Here is a 22,663-nt window from a genome sequence, read left to right as displayed (position 1 = left end):
CCCCAGCCTTCAGCAGTCCGAAACTCTCTCCTTAAGACCATGCTAGAGAGTGTATTGTATCTTTTTTTTCTTGAAGATGGACAGTGACTGCAAGCCTCATTTCCAGTCAGGCTTGGGGAGCTCAGTGTACACAGATACTCCCAGATTGCCCTACCAGGTTTCCTATCCTCTTCAATAGCATCAAACGAGTTAATAAGACAGATTCTTCCAGACAAACTCACTGACTCAACAGGAATACAGGACCCTAACTATGCCAGAGCCATCACTGAATGGGAGCCATTGCTGATCCACCAAAACCTAGTGCAGCACTGGCCTACAAGCAGTCAAGCTTTGATGGCCCTATCGCTGAAAACGTTCTTGCCAACATGCTCAGGGCTGTAAAATCAGACATGGAGACTGCCCATCTCCAAGCTGTGAGTGCATCTTACTCCGGGGACTTCCTCCAAACAGTTCCCATTTCAGCAATAGGAACGCACCTCTACCCTAAGACCCTCCGTATTGCAGTGGATCTGCGCATTGCTGCCCCAATTCACATGGAAATAACATGTATTTGCAGCGATGCACAAGCCAACCAATGTGGTTTACATGGTCTTAACTGTTCCAAAACCATCGGCTGGCATGTAAGACATGATGAGGTCAACGACATCATAAAGAGAACCCTTGCTACAGCTAGATGCCTAGCCAATTGGCGGCTGAGTGGGAAAGGTGTTGCCTATGTTGTGTTGTCTCACGAGGCAGTACAACGTTCGTAGAGTCGAGTCCTGGCCTGCCGCAGTTTGGTAAATGAAATAAAATCACTTGGTTCGTGATTTCATTGCTATATATACTGCTTATTCGGGCGGGTACTCAAACAGGAGGAGGCTAAAACTAATCCTCAAGATACCACTGCCATAAGTGTCCTCAGGAAGAATTCCAAATATTCTTCCCTGAAGCCTTTTTATCCACTTTTCCAAGGCTATGGGTCCTACAATTTACACCAGAGGTGGACCCCATCATATATACATATATATATATATATATATATATATATATATATATATATATATATAATATAATATATATATATATATATATATATATATATATATATATATATATATATATATATATATATATATATATATATATATATATATATATATATATATATATATATATATATATATATATATATATATATATATATATATATATATATATATATATATATATATATATATATATATATATATATATATATATATATATATATATATATATATATATATATATATATATATATATACATATATATATGCAATAAGATCACAGTAAACAGGTGATTTTAAAATATGCAAAACAACCACTGTGAAAGAGTAGTGAAATTCCAAGTGCTTTCGTGACTACTCACCTTGTCAAGGAACTATGAAAGTAACACATCAAAGGAAAGCAATTAAAGGGCTTAGACCGGTGTTGTCGAGCGTCAGATGTTTCTTTGTTGTGGGAGTTGACTGTGAGGTATGGTCTAAGCCCTTTAATTGCCTTCCTTTGATGTATTACTTTCATAGTTCCTTGACAATGTGAGTAGTCACGAAAGCACTTGGAATTTCACTACTCTTTCACAGTGGTTGTTTTGCATATATATATATATATATATATATATATATATATATATATATATATATATATATATATATATATATATATATATATATATATATATATATATATATATATGTATATATATAACAATCGCAGATGGGCGATCTTAACTATGCGGGACAAACCACGGGGGAAGGGGTGGAAATCTTCAGCTAAAGACTTCCACCCTCCCGTGTCTTGTCCTGCATATATATATATATATATATATATATATATATATATATATATATATATATATATATATATATATATATATATATATATATATATATATATATATATATATATATATATATATATATATATATATATATTATTATTATTATTATTAACACACTTTCCGATTCCCACCAACGCAGGGTGGCCCGAAAAAGAAAAACTTTCACCATCATTCACTCCATCACTGTCTTGCCAGAAGAGTGCTTAACACTACAGCTTTTAAACTGCCACATTAATTCCCTCCTTCAGAATGCAGTCACTGTACTTCCCATCTCCAGGACTCAAGTCCGGCCTGCCAGTTTCCCTGAATCCCTTCATAAAAGTTACTTTGCTCACACTCCAACATCACGTCAAGTATTAAAAACCATTTGTCTCCATTCACTCCTATCAAACACATTCACGCATGCCTGCTGGAAGTCCAAGCCCCTTGCACACAAAATCTCCTTTACCCCCTCCCTCCAACCTTTCCTAGGCCGACCCCTACCCCGCCTTCCTTCCACTACAGACTGATACACTCTTGAAGTCATTCTGTTTCGCTCCATTCTCTCTACATGTTTGAACCACCTCAACAACCCTTCCTCAGCCCTCTGGACAACAGTTTTGGTAATCCCGCACCTCCTCCTAACTTCCAAACTGCGAATTCTCTGCATTATATTCACACCACACATTGCTCTCAGACATGACATCTCCAATGCCTCCAGCCTTCTCCTCGCTGCAACATTCATCACCCATGCTTCACACCCATATAAGAGAGTTGGTAAAACTATACTCTCATACATTCCCCTCTTTGCCTCCAAGGACAAAGTTCTTTGTCTCCACAGACTCCTAAGTGCACTGCTCACCCTTTTCCCCTCATCAATTCTATGATTCACCTCATCTTTCACAGACACATCCGCTGACATGTCCACTCTCAAATATCTGAATACATTCACCTCCCCCATACTCTCTCCCTCCAACCTGATATTCAATCTTTCATCACCTAATCTTTTTGTTATCCTCATAACCTTACTCTTTCCTGTATTCACTTTTAATTTTCTTCTTTTGCATACCCAACCAAATTCATCCACCAATCTCTGCAACTTCTCTTCAGAAACTCCCAAGAGCACAGTGTCATCAGCAAAGAGCAACTGTGAAACTCCCACTTTATGTGTGATTCTTTATCTTTTAACTCCACGCCTCTTGCCAAGACCCTCGCATTTACTTCTCTTACAACCCCATCTATAAATATATTAAACAACCACTGTGACATCACACATCCTTGTCTAAGGTCTACTTTTACTGGAAAATAATCTCCCTCTTTCCTACATACTCTAATTTGAGCCTCACTATCCTCATAAAAACTCTTCACTGCTTTCAGTAACCTACCTCCTATATCATACACCTGTAACATCTGCCACATTGCCCTCCTATCCACCCTGTCATACGCCTTTTCCAAATCCATAAATGCCACAAAAACCTCTTTAGCCTTATCTAAATACTGTTCACTTATATGTTTCACTGTAAACACCTGGCCCACACACCCCCTACCTTTCCTAAAGCTTCCTTGTTCATCTGCTATCCTATTCTCCGTCTTACTCTTAATTCTATCAATAATAACTCTACCATACACTTTACCAGGTATACTCATCAGACTTATCCCCTGTAATTTTTGCACTCTCTTTTGTCCCCTTTGCCTTTATACAAAGGAACTATACATGCTCTCTTCAAGTCCTTAGGTACCTTACCCTCTTCCATACATTTATTAAATAATAGCACCAACCACTCCAAAACTATATCCCCTCCTGCTTTTAACATTTCTATCTTTATCCCATCAATCCCAGCTGCCTCACCCCCTTTCATTTTACCTACTGCCTCACAAACTTCCCCCACACTCACAACTGGCTCTTCCTCACTCCTACAAGATGTTTTCCTCCTTGCCATATACACGAAATCATAGCTTCCCTATCTTCATCAACGTTTAACAATTCCTCAAAATATTCCCTCCATCTTCCCAACACCTTTAACTCTCCCTTTAACAACTCTCCTCTCCTATTATTAACTGACAAATCCATTTGTTCTCTAGGCTTCCTTAACTTGTTAATCTCACTCCAAAACTTTTTCTTATTTTCAACAAAATTTGTTGATAACATCTCACCTCATTTGCTCTCTTTTTACATTGCTTCACCACTCTCTTAACCTCTCTCTTTTTCTCCATATACTCTTCCCTCCTTGCATCACTTCTACTTTGTAAAAACTTCTCGTATGCTAACTTTTTCTCTCCTCTCTTTACATCATTATTCCACCAATCGCTCCTCTTCCCTCCTGCACCAACTTTCCTGTAACCACAAACTTCTGCTGAACACTCTAACACTACATTTTTAAACCTACCCCATACCTCTTCGACCCCATTGCCTATGCTCTCATTAGCCCATCTATCCTCCAATAGCTGTTCATATCTTACCCTAACTGCCTCCTCTTTTAGGTTATAAACCTTCACCTCTCTCTTCCCTAATGCTTCTATTCTCCTTGTATCCCATCTACCTTTTACTCTCAGTGTAGCTACAACTAAAAAGTGATCTGATATATCTGTGGCCCCTCTATAAACATGTACATCCTGAAGTCTACTCAACAGTCTTTTATCTACCAATACATAATCCAACAAACTACTGTCATTTCGCCCTACACCATATCTTGTATACTTATTTATCCTCTTTTTCTTAAAATATGTATTACCTATAACTAAACCCCTTTCTATACAAAGTTCAATGAAAGGACTCCCATTATCATTTACACCTGGCACCCCAAACTTACCTACCACACCCTCTCTAAAAGTTTCTCGTACTTTAGCATTCATGTCCCCTTCCACAATTACTCTCTCACTTGGTTCAAAGGTTACTATACATTCACTTAACATCTCCCAAAATCTCTCTCTCTCCTCTACAATCCTCTCTTCTCCAGGTGCATACACGCATATTATGACCCACTTTTCGCATCCAACCTTTACTTTAATCCACATAATCCTTGAATTTACACATTCATGTTCTCTTTTCTCCTTCCATAACTGATCCTTCAACAATACTGCTCTAGCTCGTTCATTAGCTCTAACTCGTTCAGATACTCCAGATTTAATCCCATTTATTTCCCCCACACCGAAACTCCCCTACCCCCTTCAGCTTTGTTTCGCTTAGGGCCAGGCCATCCAACTTCTTTTCATTCATAACATCAGCAATCATCTGTTTCTTGTCATCCGCACTACATCCACGCACATTTAAGCATCCCAGTTTTATAAAGTTTTTCTTCTTCTCTTTTTTAGTAAATGTCTACAGGAGAAGGGGTTACTAGCCCATCGCTCCCGGCATTTTAGTCGCCTCATACGACACGCATGGCTTACAGAAGAAAGATTCTTTTCCACTTCCCCATGGACAATAGAAGAAATAAAGAAGAACAAGAGCTATTTAGAAAAAGGAGATAAACCAAGATGTTTGTATATATATATATATGCATGTGCGTGTCTTTGAAGTGTGACCAAAGTGTAAGTAGGAGTAGCAAGATATCCCTGTTATCTAGCGTGTTTATGAGACAGAAAAAGACACCAGCAATCCTACCATCATGTAAAACAGTTACAGGTTTCTGTTTCACAGTCATGTGGCAGGACGGTAGTACTTCCCTGGGTGGTTGCTGTCTACCAGCCTACTACCTATATATATATATATATATATATATATATATATATATATATATATATATATATATATATATATATATATATATATATATATATATATATATATATATATATATATATATATATAATCATACTCCTTCAAGACAATCTAGGACGTCAGAGGAGACACGATTATTCTTAGTCTGACTGTATTTGACTAACATTCACCTTACATAGGTTTGTGTTTATATTTATATATATATATATGTATGTGTGTGTGTGTGTGTGTGTGTGTATGTGTGTGCGCGTGCGCGAATGTGTATGTGTGTGTGTGTGTATGTGTGTGTGTGTGTGTGTTTGTGTGTTTGTGTGTGTGTGTGTGATAAATAAATAGCCAGAGAGAAATATATAATGAATAGTTACAATATATTATTCAAAAGAGTAGCTGAGTCTCGAACTGGGAGCATCCATTTGCTAGCCCATCGTATTACCGACTCAGCCATGATAACTCTAATATGAAGATCTCTTACTTAGTTCTCACTATACTTAAGAAACATAAGCAGCAGCCACCACACTAGACTGCCACACATTATATACACTTCCATTTGCTACAACAGCAGCAATTGTTAAGATGCTTTTATTGAGGCTTTAAGTAGCTCATTGAATCAGTCCATCGTATTGGGAATTAAATTAACATCAACGAAAAACTAATTGACTTAATATAATCTACTCACTTTATTTTTCAAGCAAACATGACACCAAAAATATATTCTGTAAATGTGAAATAATTAAATCGATACTTTAAATATAAACAAAATAAGTCAGTTTACGTCATTATACTTACTTAATTTTCAACGTATTTTTATAATTAATAAAGGATGCAATTTTTGTTCAAAAAATGCAGTACAAATATGTAAACAAGATTAGAGATGTAAAATTTTTAAAATATCATTTATAAGAGGATTACAAATAAAGTTTCAAAAAGGGTTACACAAATGTTTCCATAAATTACATGAATACAGATTTTTTTTTTTTGAGGACATTACAAAATAATGTGGAAATATACTTGGTATTTTTCAACCTTTAGTGTTAAAAGTATCAATGTCATTTTGCATACAAGATTTAACTTGGCTAGGTGATTGAAAATGAATTTCATCACAGTCATCACAGTCATCACAGTCATCACAGTCATCACAGTTATCACAGTTATCACAGTCATCACAGTTATCACAGTCATCACAGTCATCACAGTCATCAGTCATTACAGTTATAACAGTCATCACAGCCATCACAGTTATCACATCATCACAGTCATCACAGTCATCACAGTCATCACAGTTATCACAGTCATCACAGTCATCACAGTCATCAGTCATTACAGTTACAATAGTCATCACAGCCATCACAGTTATCACATCATCACAGTCATCACAGTCGTCACAGACATCACAGTCATCACAGTTATCACAGTCATCACAGTCATCACAGTCATCAGTTATTACAGTTATAACAGTCATCACAGCCATCACAGTTATCACATCACAGTCATCACAGTCATCACAGTCATCACAGTTATCACAGTCATCACAGTCATCACAGTCATCATAGTCATCACAGACATCATAGTCATCACAGTCATCACATTCATCATAGTCATCACAGTCATCACAGTCATCACAGTCATTATATTCATCACAGTCATCACAGTCTTCACAGTCATCACAGTCATCACAGTCGTCACAGTTAACACATCATCACAGTCATCACAGTCATCACAGTCATCACATTTACCACTTCGTCACAGTCATCACACTTGTCACGTCATCACAGTCATCACAGTCACCACAGTCATCACAGTCATCACAGTCATCACAGTTATCATATCATCACAGTCATCACAGCCATCACAGTTATCACATCACAGTCATCACAGTCATAACAGTTGCCACATCATCACTGTCATCACAGTCATCACAGTTGTCACACCATCAGAGTCATCACAGTTATCATATCATCACAGTCATCACAGTCACCACAGTCATCACAGTCATCACAGTCATCACAGTCATCACTCATCACAGCCATCACAGTCATCACAGTTATCACATCATCACAGCCATCACAGTCATCACAGTCATCACAGTTGTCACATCATCACAGTCATCACAGTCATCACAGTTGCCACGCCATCAGTCATCACAGTCATCACAGTCATCAAAGTCATCACAGTTATCACAGTTATCACATCATCACAGTCATCACAGTCATCACAGTTGCCACGCCATCACAGTCATCACAGTCATCACAGTCATCAAAGTCATCACAGTTATCACAGTTATCACATCATCACAGTCATCACAGTCATCACAGTTATCACATTATCACAGTCATCACAGTCATACCAGTTGTCGCATCATCACAGTCATCACAGTGACCACAGTCATCACAGTCATCAGTTATCACATCATCACAGCCATCACATTCATCACAGTCATCACAGTTGTCACATCATCATAGTCATCACAGTCATTACAGTTATCACATCGTCACAGTCATCACAGTCATCACAGTTGCCACGCCATCACAGTCATCACAGTCATCACAGTCATCACAGTCATCAAAGTCATCACAGTTATCACAGTTATCACATCATCACAGTCATCACAGTCATCACAGTTATCACATTATCACAGTCATCACAGTCATCACAGTTGTCGCATCATCACAGTCATCACAGTGACCACAGTCATCAAAGTCATCAGTTATCACATCATCACAGCCATCACATTCATCACAGTCATCACAGTTGTCACATCATCATAGTCATCACAGTCATCACAGTTATCACATCGTCACAGTCATCACAGTCATCACAGTTGCCACGCCATCACAGTCATCACGGTCATCAAAGTCATCAGAGTTATCACAGTTATCACATCATCACAGTCATCACAGTCATCACAGTCATCACAGTAATCACATTATCACAGTCATCACAGTCATCACAGTTGTCGCATCATCACAGTCATCACAGTGACCACAGTCATCACAGTGATCAGTTATCACATCATCACAGCCATCACATACATCACAGTCATCACAGTTGTCACATCACAGTCATCACAGTCATCACAGTTATCACATCATCACAGTCATCACAGTCATCTCAGTCACCACAGTCATCACAGTCATCACATTCATCACAGTCATCACAATCATCACAGTTATCACATCATCACAGTCATCACAGTCATCACAGTTGTCACATCATCACAGTCATCACAGTCATCACAGTCATCACAGTCATCACTTCATCACAGGCATCACAGTCATCACAGTCATCACAGACATCAGTCATCACAGTCATCACAGTCATCACAACATCACAGTCATCACAGTCATCAAACTCACGACAGTCACCTCATTCATCACAGCCATCACAGTCATCCCAGTCATCACAGTTATCACATCATCACAGTCATCACAGACATCACAGTTGTCACATCATCACAGTCATCAAAGTCATCAGAGTCATCACATCATCACAGTCATCACAGTCATCAGTCATGACAGTCATCACATCATCACAGTCATTACATTCATCACAGTCATCACAGTCATCAGTCATCACAGTCATCACAGTCATCAAATAATCACATCATCACAGTTATCACATCATCACAGTCATCGCAGTCATCACAGTCATCACAGTCACCACAGTTATCACATCATCACAGTCATCACAGTCATTACAGTCATCACATCATCACAGTCATCACAGTCATCACAGTCATCAGTCAACACAGTCATCACAGTCGTCACAGTCATTACAGTCATCACAGTCATCACAGTCATCACAGTCATCAGTCATCACAGTCATCAGTCATCACAGTCATCACAGTCATCACAGTTATCACAGTCATCAGTCATCACAGTCATCACAGTCATTACAGTCATCACAGTTATCACAGTCATCACAGTCATCAGTCATCACAGTCATCACAGTCATCACAGTTATCACATCATCACAGTCAACACAGTCGTCACAGTCATCACAGTCATCACAGTTATCACATCATCACAGTCATCACAGTCATCACAGTCATCACAGTCTTCAGTCATCACAGTCATCACAGTCATTACTGTCATCAGTCATCACAGTCATCACAGTCATCACAGTTATCATATTGTCACAGTCATCACAGTCATCTCAGTCATCACAATCATCACAGTTATCACATCATCACAGTCATCACAGTCATCACAGTCATCACAGTTGTCACATCATCACAGTCATCACAGTCATCACTTCATCACAGGCATCACAGTCATCACAGTCATCACAGACATCAGTCATCACAGTCATCACAACATCCCAGTCATCACAGTCATCAAAGTCATAAGAGTCACCACATTCATCACAGTCATCACAGTCATTACAGTTATCATATCATCACAGTCATCACAGTTGTCACATCATCTCAGTCATCAAAGTCATCAAAGTCATCACAGTCATCACATCATCACAGTCATCACAGTCATCAGTCATCACAGTCATCACATCATCACAGTCATCACATTCATCACAGTCATCACAGTCATCAGTCATCACAGTCCTCACAGTCATCACAGTCATCACATCATCTCAGTTATCACATCATCACAGTCATCACAGTCATCACAGTCACCACAGTTATCACATCACATTCATCACAGTCATCACATCATCACTGTCATCACAGTCATCACAGTCATCAGTCACCACAGTCATCACAGTCATCACAGTCATCACAGTTATCTCATCAGCACAGTCATCACAGTCATCAGTCATCACAGTCATCACATCATCACAGTCATCAGTCATCACAGTCATCACAATCATCACAGTCATCAGTCATCACAGTTATCAGTCAACACAGTCATCACAGTCATCACAGTCATTAGAGTCATCACAGTCCTCACAGTCATCACAGTCATCAGTCATCACAGTCATCAGTCATAACAGTCATCACAGTCATTAGCCATCACAGTCATCACAGTCATTACAGTCATCACAGTTATCACAGTCATCACAGTCATCAGTCATCACAGTCATCAGTCATCACAGTCATCATAGTTATCACATCATCACAGTCATCATGTTTAATGGGTTTGTTTGATAGTATGGTAGCGGGGTTCAAATGATATACTTCTTCGGAGGCTTCTTTGTTTATTAAGTCGTGGTGGGTACACAGGCTTTTGTGTTTGTGCCCATGGCCCGGGCAGGGCCATCCCATGAGAGAGAGCTGGGAGTACTTGTGACTTGCTGCTAGGCCGCTGTGTGAGCGAGTGAGAGGCAAGTCTGGGCATACTGAAGTGGCAAGGCCTATAGGTGGCAGCACCAGCATGGCACGAAATATGAACTAAGCTGGCAGACAGCATGGGCTGTCTGTGCAGACAGTACAGGCTGTCTACATATGCTCGGCCACCTACCGCGCGTCGTCCCGACGCGACAATACTGGTGGCAAAAGGAACTCGGTCTCTCTCTCGTAGGAACAGGGCACAGAACACAAAATAAAAACATATATATGAATATGAACATGGAAAAAAAAACTTCCTACAGGGAGGGAAGAAAAAAACATGTGGGTGTGCTAAACATCGTGGTTAAAGGCAGTGAGCGTCGAAGGGCATCACTGCATGCCTTCCTGTGCCTGGACAGATACTGCAACACAGGAGACATCGCTGAGGCTGAGCTGTGACGTAACAGGTTACGGTCTCCTCTGGAACGGTGAAGCAGTCATCGTAGGAGTCGCTGCAGGTTTTCACTCAACCTGGGGCACGACATGCTGGTGCCCTCGAGTGAGGCGTCGACAAAACTCGGCAACTGGGCAGGACTTCTGGCAAGCAACTCAGGAGGACACTTCTAGACTGGTACTGTCGCTGGGCTGTCACTGCCGGCGAGCGTGGAGCGAGTTGTGGAGCGAGTCGTGGCAGAGACGACTGGGCGAAACATCTGGGAGTCGTAACATCATACACCAGACTGCAGTGAGAGAGCTAACAGTCAAAGTGACATCTTCTTTGTGCAGGCTGCTCACTGAAGCTTGTGGCACGAACGAGGCTGACACAGCGCCTGCCGACAGGGCTAACTGCGGCTTGGGGAGTGTCATTCGGCAGTTGGAGTTATAGCAGAGGTTAGTCTAAGCGTCCCCAGACTTGTTTCTCTACATATAACTGCACTCTGACGGTCTGGAGGTGAAGTGAAACAAATCTCGATGGGAATCGTAGCAGGTATGATTCTGCAAAACATCACGAGCGACGAGCATAAAAGCTTTCTGTACAAGAGGGCTGTCTGATAGCTGTCAAACACACTGGTCACACGGGTGACTTAACACAGTGGTGCTACTCAGGTCTGGCTCAGACCTCACTGGACAAGCGGAAACTTTACACACCCGAGGTACAACATGGCTTAAACTAGCAAATGATGCTTTTCTGTGCATAAAACTGACTAAGACATACTAAAATGTGAGAACACTGACTGAGAGGAATTAATTAACACGACATATATCTTCTCTCAGTCTTCTCGACAATACTAAAATAATTACTGGACACTCGATGGTGACATCATGTGATGTCGCGAGGTGACGTCAGCAGCACTGTGACGTCAGCAGACATCTCGAGGTGACGTCAGGCAGACATCGTGACGTCATGAAGTCGGGCAGCATCTTGGGTGACGTCAAAGTGATGCGGGCAGCAGACCACAGCATGAGGCCTGGGACATCTGGCTCGGTAACTCACGTGGTTTGTAGATCCACGTGACATCGCCCACACCCACGTGGCGTCGTGATCCACGTGGTGTCGTGATCTACGTGGCATGCTGATCCATGTAGCTTCGAGTGGCCTCGGGCACTCGGATACACAGCTCTGGCAATGAATTCACATGGAAAACAGCAGAAAACACAGCAGAGGGAGTGGGCAGTGGTGAGTGTATGGTAGACGGGTGAGCGTGAGTAGGGCGAGCGTGGGCAAGGTGAGGAACGGCCACTTTCTCTCCTCCTCCCCCACCCACAAACACGTGGAGAAATCACCACGAAACTCACCTCTGGCTTGCTGAAACAGCTGTGCTGAGCTGAACAACAACAGCAACATACAAATGACGCTGAACACGTGACTTGAGAAACAGCGTGGGACATTGTAGCTTGGGGTCACTTACAATTCTCGGAGAATTTCGGCAAATTTCGGCCTGCATCTTGCTTGTACCTGTGTCTGGATGCTCAAATGTGCAGGCACGGGATAACTTGTTGAGAGACGGATATTTCTTGTTTAGGGTGATGAAGAGAAGATGACTTCATACCTCTTCCTTCCTCTCTCAGGGCAAACACACTGCTGCGACCACCGCTTTCCACCATTTATAAAGGGATTATTTGGTAATGCTGCAAGCGGGGTGGTAAATGATAAACTTCTTCGGAGGCTTCTTACTTTATCGTTAAGTCGTGGTGGGTACACAGGCTTGCGTATTTGAGCCCATGGCCCAGGCAGGGCCATCCCACGAGAGAGAGCTAGGAGTAGCCTTGTGTCTTGCTGCTAGGCCGCTGTGTGAGTGAGAGGCAAGTCTGGGCATACTGAAGTGGCAAGGCCTATAGGTGGCAGCACCAGCATGGTGCGAAATATGAACTAAGCTGGCAGACAGCATGGGCTGTCTGTGCAGACAGTACAGGCTGTCTACAATCACAGTCATCACAGTTATCACATCATCACAGTCATCACAGTCATCACAGTCATCAGTCATCACAGTCATCACAGTCACCACAGTCATCATAGTCACCACAGTCATCACAGTCATCACAATCATCACAGTCTGCTTACCATGATTCCCAAGTCTTTTTCACATTCTGTACGATCAAGCTCTACTTCACCTAGATTATAGTGTTGTAAAGTACCTGCCTGGTATGGGCCAACAGGCCTCCTGCAGTGTTCCTCCTTTCTTATGTTCTTATGTTCTTATCACAGTCATCACAGTCATCACATCATCACACTCATCACAGTCATCACAGTCATCACAGTCATCAGTCACCACAGTCATCACAGTCATCAAAGTCATCACAGTCATCACAGTCATCACAGTCATCACAGTCATCAAATCTTCACAGTCATCACAGTCACCACAATCATCACAGTCATCACAGTCACCACAGTCATCACAGTCACCACAGTCATCACAGTCATCACAGTCATCACAGTCATCACAGTCATCACAGTCATCACAGTCACCACAGTCATCACAGTCACCACAGTCATCACAGTCATCACAGTCACCACAGTCATCACAGTCACCACAGTCATCACAGTCATCACAGTCATCACAGTCATCACAGTCACCACAGTCATCACAGTCACCACAGTCATCACAGTCATCACAGTCATCACAGTCATCACAGTCATCACAGTCATCACAGTCATCACAGTCATCACAGCCATCACAGCCATCACAGTCATCACAGTCACCACAGTCACCACAGTCATCACAGTCATCACAGTCATCACAGTCATCACAGTCTTCACAGTCATCACATTCACCACAGTCATCACAGTCATCACAGTCATCACTGCCATCACAATCATCACAGTCACCACAGTCACCACAGTCATCACAGTCATCACAGTCATCACAGTCATCACAGTCTCCACAGTCATCACAGTCACCACAGTCATCACAGTCATCACAGTCACCACAGTCATCACAGTCACTACAGTCACCACAGTCATAACAGTCATCACAGTCATCACAGTCATCACAGTCATCACAGTCATCATAGTCATCACAGACACCACAGTCATCACAGCCATCACAGTCATCACAGTCACCACAGTCATCACAGTTATCACAGTCATCACAGTCATCACAGTCATCACAGTCATCACAGTCATCACAGTCATCACAGTCACCACAGTCACCACAGTCATCACAGTCATCACAGTCATCACAGTCATCACAGTCATCACAGTCATCACAGTCACCACAGTCACCACAGTCACCACAGTCATCACAGTCATCACAGTCATCACAGTCATCACAGTCATCACAGTCATCACAGTCACCACAGTCATCACAGTCATCACAGTCATCACAGTCATCACAGTCATCACAGTCATCACAGTCATCACAGTCATCACAGTCTTCACAGTCATCACAGTCACCACAGTCACCACAGTCACCACAGTCATCACAGTCATCACAGTCATCACAGTCATCACAGTCATCACAGTCATCACAGTCATCACAGTCATCACAGTCACCACAGTCATCACAGTCATCACAGTCATCACAGTCACCACAGTCATCACAGTCATCACAGTCACTACAGTCATCACAGTCATCACAGTCACCACAGTCATCACAGTCATCACAGTCATCACAGTCATCACAGTCATCACAGTCATCAGTCACCACAGTCATCACAGTCATCACAGTCACCACAGTCATCACAGTCATCACAGTCATCACAGTCATCACAGTCATCACAGTCACCACAGTCATCACAGTCATCACAGTCATCACAGTCATCACAGTCACCACAGTCATCACAGTCACCACAGTCACCACAGTCACCACAGTCATCACAGTCACCACAGTCACCACAGTCATCACAGTCACCAGTCATCACAGTCACCACAGTCATCACAGTCATCACAGTCATCACAGTCATCACAGTCATCACAGTCATCACAGTCATCACAGTCACCACAGTCATCACAGTCATCACAGTCACCACAGTCATCACAGTCATCACAGTCATCACAGTCATCACAGTCACCACAGTCATCACAGTCATCACAGTCATCACAGTCATCACAGTCACCACAGTCACCACAGTCATCACAGTCACCACAGTCATAACAGTCATCACAGTCATCACAGTCATCACAGTCATCACAGTCATCACAGTCACCACAGTCATCACAGTCATCACAGTCACCACAGTCATCACAGTCATCACAGTCACCACAGTCACCACAGTCATCACAGTCACCACAGTCATCACAGTCATCACAGTCATCACAGTCACCACAGTCATCACAGTCATCACAGTCATCACAGTCACCACAGTCATCACAGTCATCACAGTCATCACAGTCACCACAGTCACTACAGTCATCACAGTCACCACAGTCACCACAGTCATCACAGTCATCACAGTCACCACAGTCATCACAGTCATCACAGTCACCACAGTCATCACAGTCACCACAGTCATCACAGTCACCACAGTCACCACAGTCACCACAGTCACCACAGTCACCACAGTCATCACAGTCATCACAGTCACCACAGTCATCACAGTCATCACAGTCACCACAGTCACCACAGTCATCACAGTCACTACAGTCATCACAGTCACCACAGTCACCACAGTCACCACAGTCACCACAGTCACCACAGTCACCACAGTCATCACAGTCATCACAGTCACCACAGTCGTCACAGTCACCACAGTCATCACAGTCATCACAGTCATCACAGTCACCACAGTCACCACAGTCACCACAGTCACCACAGTCACCACAGTCACCACAGTCACCACAGTCATCACAGTCATCACAGTCACCACAGTCACCACAGTCACTACAGTCATCACAGTCACCACAGTCATCACAGTCACCACAGTCATCACAGTCATCACAGTCACCACAGTCACCACAGTCACTACAGTCATCACAGTCACCACAGTCATCACAGTCACAAGATAATCATTCAAAACTGATGATACATTTACCTCTCCTGAGTCCCAGTAAACTGTTAAGTATGTTGTAGAGGAAGTAGTGGAAGAAGAATATATAAATATTTATATTAATAATTAAGTAATAATAATTTGTGATGAGGATGCAACAGATATTTTTCTCAAGGGGATGAATCAATGTGTCATTATTATTATTATTATAATCAAGGGGAAGCGCTAAACCCGTAGGTTTATACAGCGCCTGGGGGGGATGTGGAAGGCATTCAGGCTTAATTCGGGGAACTGGAGCACAGATCCAATTCCCTAAATCAAGAGCCCCTCACCAACATCAAGGAACCTTCCCTGAGGGGAATCAATGTGTCAATGTCTCTGTTTTACATATCATGTCATTGACATCTCCTTACAAGCAGCACATAGACATCTAACAGTGACATCTAATCCACTGGCCTCGTTACTTTCTCCATTAACATATTTTACCCGATATATTTCACTATTTTTCGTCAATTTATAGTTTAGTTCCAGTCTGCTCTACTCCACTTACTAGTTCTTTTCTAACAATAGCTATTAATTCTTATTACATTCATGGGAAGGACAGTATCCACAGGAGCCATACAATGTTTGGGGGAATGGAAGATAATCAGGCTCGATCCAGTGAAGGGGAGGTAAGAATGAATTCTTTTGATGAATATGCTTTCAATGGCATCAAGGAATCTTCCTTGAGGAAACAATGGCTTGTAAACATCCGTTTGAGAAACCCAAATTATATTCGATATTTGTTAATAATTTTGCATAGACATCAAATTCATCATGCTCCTGAGACCTTTGAGAGGTAATCTACATAAGTTTTTTTTTTTTATCAGAAGTTTGAATATACATTAAGCTGACTTTATTTTGGCTATTTACAGAAAATCATGAAATGGGGACTCATAGCTGTTAGACCCCTGAAAGTGTGTTATAGTGAAAGTAACTGGTTTCTGGAAAGTGTTTATTACTAATATTATAGAAGTTACTGTAATCATCAATAAAATGGTAGTGACTGTAGTTCAAATTATATAGCTACTGTGGTCATCATTACAGTGACAATAATTGGTTGCAGGACAGTGTCTGGACCATATCGGTGTTATGGCCGGTGACTCTCGGGACAGTTTGGGACGAGGTCGATTCTTTTCCTTTACTCCAGTAACACAACTTTTCAATCAAGTTCCAGACTGGTATAACGACTACGTGTACTACAAACCTGACACGGTATGTGTCATACAGTGACATACAGTTGTACACATGCCTGACATTTAGAGGGTGAGTACATTGGTGACCTTATGTATATGATCGCTTTTAACCTTTTCTTTGATCTACTACTACTGTTGCTACTTCCACTACTACTATTACTACTACCACTGCTGCTTCCACAGATACTACTACTGTTACTACTGCTACTACAGGAAATTATGTAAGAACAAAAAACTGAAACCTTTGAATATCCTCACAAAGAAGACTCGCGCAACCAGAAGTGCTCTAAGAGGCTGCATTATATTCTTACGCCTAAGAGGTCTAAAAAGAATGTGAAATTTTCCTAAGACAAGATATGCTGTCAAGGTTTAAATAAAGCACAACAGCAACTACTACTACTACTACTACTACTACTACTACTACTACTACTACTACTACTACTACTGCTGCTGCTGCTACTAGCAGTAGCAGTAGTAATAATCCTGCTACAACTACAGTGTAAGCAAAAGGCTGTGAGCCAACATATTTTGGTAAAATTGAAGAATGAAGAAACCTTTGATAAAAACAACTCTTCATGCTTTCTAAAGTATATGGAATATACAGGGGTTGGACGAAATAATGGAAACACCTAGTATCTTCTCGTAATATTTTTTGTAACGTGTACAAAATCATGAAATTTTGATATTTATTTGTTTTTATGATTTATTGTTAGTTTTGCTTATTCCTTTTTGTTAAAAATTTTATTTTTTTTACAGATTTATCAAGAGAAATTAACTAAAATCCCTAAAATGACAGATCTATCAGACTTTGGAAGAGGTCGAATTGTTGGTGCTCGTATGGGTGGTTGTAGCGTAATGAAAACAGGTAGACTTTTTGGTGTATCAAGATGTACTGTCTCGAAGGTGATAACAGCCTTCGCGAAAGAGAGGAAAACCTCTTCATCAAAAAAAAAAAAAAAACTCTGGAAAAAAGCGAAAGCTGTCAGATAGGGATCGTCTAACTCTTTCACGGATTGTTAGAAAGGATCATAATGCTACAGCACCCAAAATTGCAGCAGAGCTTAATGAACACCTCAATAACCCAGTTTTCACAAAAACTGTAAGAAGGGAACTTCATAAAGCTGGATTTTATGGGTGGGCTGCAATTAGGAAACCCTTACTTTCAAAAACCAATGTTGAAAAGCATGTAGAGTGGTGTAAAAATCATCAACAATGGTCCTTAGACTATTGGAAGAATGTCGTTTTCTCCGACGAGTCATGTTTCACCTTATTTCCAACCTCAGCCCGAGTGTACGTGTGGAGACAGCCAAAAGAAGCATATGATCCCAACTGTCTTCTTCGAACTGTTAAACGCGGAGGAGGTTCTGTGATGATCTGGGATGCTCTATCTTGGAAATCTGCAGGCCCAATGGTTGCCCTTCATGGCAGAATTAAAAGTCAAGATTATTTAAACATTTTAGCAGATCAACTTCATCCTATGGTTGCAACACTGTTTCCAGAAGGGAATGCAATCTTCCAGGACGATATTGCACCGATTCACGCAGCTAAAATCGTCTATGAGTGGCACAAGGAACATTCTAGTGAGGTTGAGCATCTTATCTGACCACCCCAATCCCCAGATCTTAATATAATTGAAAATTTATGATGGATTTTAGAAAAAACAAGTGAGGAGTCGATACCCTCCACCATCATCACTTAAGGAACTGGAGACTGTTTTAGCTGAAGAATGGACAAAAATACCTCTGGAATCTATTCAAATATCGTATGAATCAATTCCCTGTAGAATTCAAGCAGTAATTACTGCCAAAGGTGGTCCTACACAATATTAAAACATCTTTTCATGCTTTCTCAAGTATATGGAATATATAATATTAGTAATAATCACAGGCCGGAGAGGTGCTGTCGGGTCAGATCGGGTGTCACCACAAGTGAGGTCTAGTGATGTCAGATTGTGGCATTTGTATATGAAGTGTTGGGCCAAGACTATATGTACAATGGGTTCAGACAATATGCACACTCATTTGTTTTCTTTTAGGATGTTGCTGAGGTGGATAGTGACAGACTCAAGATTCACTTTTATTGTTTCCTTTGTAAGTAAGATATGTGAATATATGCTGCACTGTATTACGCCTACATTGTATGTCATTCATTCTGCTTGCATGTTTGTGTTCTTTAAGTGCAGTATCTAAATATCTTGTTGTCTTAGCTATATAAAGCAGAATGCAGGCAGCCCAGGGAATGTTTATTGGGGACTTTTAAACCTTTTATTAAAATAAATAATATCACTCAATAATTGCTAAATCAATAAGTCTAAAGAATATTATCGAGGAAAAAAGCAAACAGAGAATGAGGCAAGTGTTTAAAGTGTTAGATAATTTTGAACAGAGTTAATACATGATGATGAGTTAAAAAAAGTAATTACATGTCTTAATTAAAAGTAGGGCAACAAATTATGAATTTAAATCAATTTTGGCTCAGTACTAACAATTATTGTACATCTGAGATGATCATGTGAGTTATCATTCAATGAATTGGTTTTCTGAGCGACTCAAACGACAAGACTGAATGGTACGGTGGTGTACTGCATGAGGCCTCGATGCGTTGGAAAATCAGTTTAAGGCTTTTGATTCCGGGTGTAAATTTTACTTGATGGTAAATCATAAAAGTATTTAGCACTATTAAATTTATGAAGATCTTCATCTACGGATATTGGTTCAGAATCCCATTCAGTTATAGCATTACGACGTCTTGAGCTAATCTATATGTATTGTGTCTTTTTTAATCATCACAAAAGGAGAACGAAATGATGAATCAGAGGGTGCAGTAATACACAAATTTAATAATTCGTCTACCTCTTGATCCTATGAAACGGATCACAAGTAGTTAATTTAATCTTATGAAGTATAGTATTAGTGATGCTATTTTCTCAGTTTGTGATCTCTGTAGAGAAGTTAATTCCTCGTTAATATTAAGACTAGAAGTTAAAGACCCTAGAGTTACAATGTCTGGTGTGTCATTATATTAAAACTCATCTGGTTTCAAAAACAAACATTACAAGTATTTTCTACTGAAGGTAGATTACTGAACTTAGAAACATCAATGTAAAACACATTTAGATAGGAATCTTGTCTTCTATAATACTTCTTCAACATTTTAAGTCTACTATCAACATCAAGCAAGTAATGAACTTTTACTACTTTGAAGAGATCACGCCAAGTAATCAGTAGCTTACTTGTAGTGTCAGTTATCTTGTAGGTATTCATAGATACCTTCAAGATAACTGACACTAATTCAGTAGTCTTCTCCAGTTGATTGTTAAGATCAATGAGAATTTGATACTTAGTTTACACCTCAAGAGTACCTTACATAACAGTTCAAAGTTAACTTAAAATATACAAAGTACCTCTTGCTTGTACTCCACACAGCAGCTCAGAAGGAGAGTACCCTAGTGAATCACAAGGGAGAGTACCCTAGTGAATCACAAAGGAGAGTACCCTGGTGAATCACAAAGGAGAGTACCCTAGTGAATCACAAGGGAGAGTACCCTAGTGAATCACAAAGGAGAGTACCCTGGTGAATCACAAAGGAGAGTACCCTGGTGAATCAAAAGGGAGAGTACCCTAGTGAATCACAAAGGAGAGTACCCTAGTGAAGCACAAAGGAGAGTACCGTGGTGAATCACAAAGAAGAGTACCCAAGTGAATCAAAAAGAGTACCCTAGTGAATCACAAAGGAGAGTACCCTATTGAATCACTAAGGAGAGTACCTTATTGAATCACAAAGGAGGCTACCCTAGCGAATCACAAAGGAGAGTACCCTAGTGAATCACAAAGGAGAGTACCCTAGTGAATCACAAAGGAGAGTACCCTAGTGAATCACAAAGGAGAGTACCACAGTGAATCACAAAGGAGAGTACCCTAGTGAATCATAAGAAAGAACATAAGAAAACAGGATCACTGCAGCAGGCCTGATGGCCCATGCTCGGCAGGTCCTATATAATTCATCCCACTACCGAAACATTTTCCCAACTCAATCAGCAATGCTACCCAAGAAATAAGCTCTGAGAGCTCTATCCACTCATTTGCAAGTCCCACTCAAGTCCAACCCCTCTCACTCATATATTTATCCAACCTAAATTTGAAACTGCCCAAAGTCCTAGCCTCAATAACCCAACTAGGTAGACTGTTCCACTCATCAACTACCCTATTTCCAAACCAATACTTTCCTATGTCCTTTCTAAATCTATACTTATCTAATTTAAATCCATTACTGCGGGTTCTCTATTGGAGAGATATCCTCAAGACCTTATTTATATCCCCTTTATTTATACCCATCTTCCACTTATACACATCGATCATGTCTCCCCTCATCCTACGTCTAACAAGTGAACGTAATTTAAAAGTCTTCAATCTTTCTTCATAAGGAAGATTTCTAATGCTATGTATTAATTTAGTCATTCTACGCTGAATGTTTTCTAACGAATTTATGTCCATTCTGTAATATGGAGACCAGAACTGAGCTGCATCATCTAGGTGAGGCCTTATTAATGATGTGGTGACGTGTACTTAGCTCTGTGAAGACCTGTTTGTGTGCTCTCTGTGAATCTGAACCAGGATGCCCTCTCTTGAGCAACTTTACCAGCAGCTGAGAGAAGAGCTCAGAGTTGCTAAGATGGAGATACGGCGATTAACGGAGGAAAACAAGAGGATTCGTAGTAATCCTCCTGTTGTGAGTCCCCAGGTTAAGAGGGGAGCTTGGTCAGTGGCCGGGCAACATGGAACCAAGCTGGAGATCAAGAAAACGGTTGGAGAGGCAGAAACAACGAGAAACCAGAAGACTACCGTGGAAACTTCCAACCCATTCTCGTTGCTACCCGACGAATGTGAGTGTTCTACTGGGAATGCCACAACGAGCACCAAAGAAGCATTGGCAGACGTGAGTGAGACATCCCTAGAAACCCCAACGAAGACAATCGAGAACGTCTTGACGAATTCTACAAGTGGTGTAATGCTACCTGGCGAATGTGAGTCGACTACTCGGAGCATCACGACGGACGACGCCAAGGAAGGTAAAAACATTGTTGTTGTTGGGGATAGCCAGATTAGGTACATGGATAGGGCATTCTGCTTGAAGGACAGGAGTAGGAGGCAGAGAGTGTGTTTTCCTGGGGCTGGGATGAAGGATATTGTTAGCCGTCTGGATGACATCATGAGAGGTAA

At 41.0% G+C, this 22,663-nt stretch overlaps 1 protein-coding gene across 1 annotated transcript in view; it reads left to right on the top strand.

Annotated features, from left to right (window-relative positions):
* LOC128703098 (glycoprotein-N-acetylgalactosamine 3-beta-galactosyltransferase 1-like) overlaps window positions 1-22,663 on the top strand; it is a 536,922-nt gene that overhangs the window by 478,002 nt on the left and 36,257 nt on the right. Inside the window, exon 8 of the mRNA XM_070103460.1 lies at window positions 17,315-17,463. Coding sequence (XP_069959561.1) covers window positions 17,315-17,463 — 149 coding nt within the window. The remainder of the gene's footprint in view (window positions 1-17,314; window positions 17,464-22,663) is intronic.

Source organism: Cherax quadricarinatus, chromosome 85 (assembly GCF_038502225.1).
Source record: "Cherax quadricarinatus isolate ZL_2023a chromosome 85, ASM3850222v1, whole genome shotgun sequence".
Taxonomy (NCBI): domain Eukaryota; kingdom Metazoa; phylum Arthropoda; class Malacostraca; order Decapoda; family Parastacidae; genus Cherax; species Cherax quadricarinatus.
The sequence above is the reverse complement of the archived record's forward strand: the minus strand, read 5'-3'. Positions and strand labels throughout refer to the sequence as shown.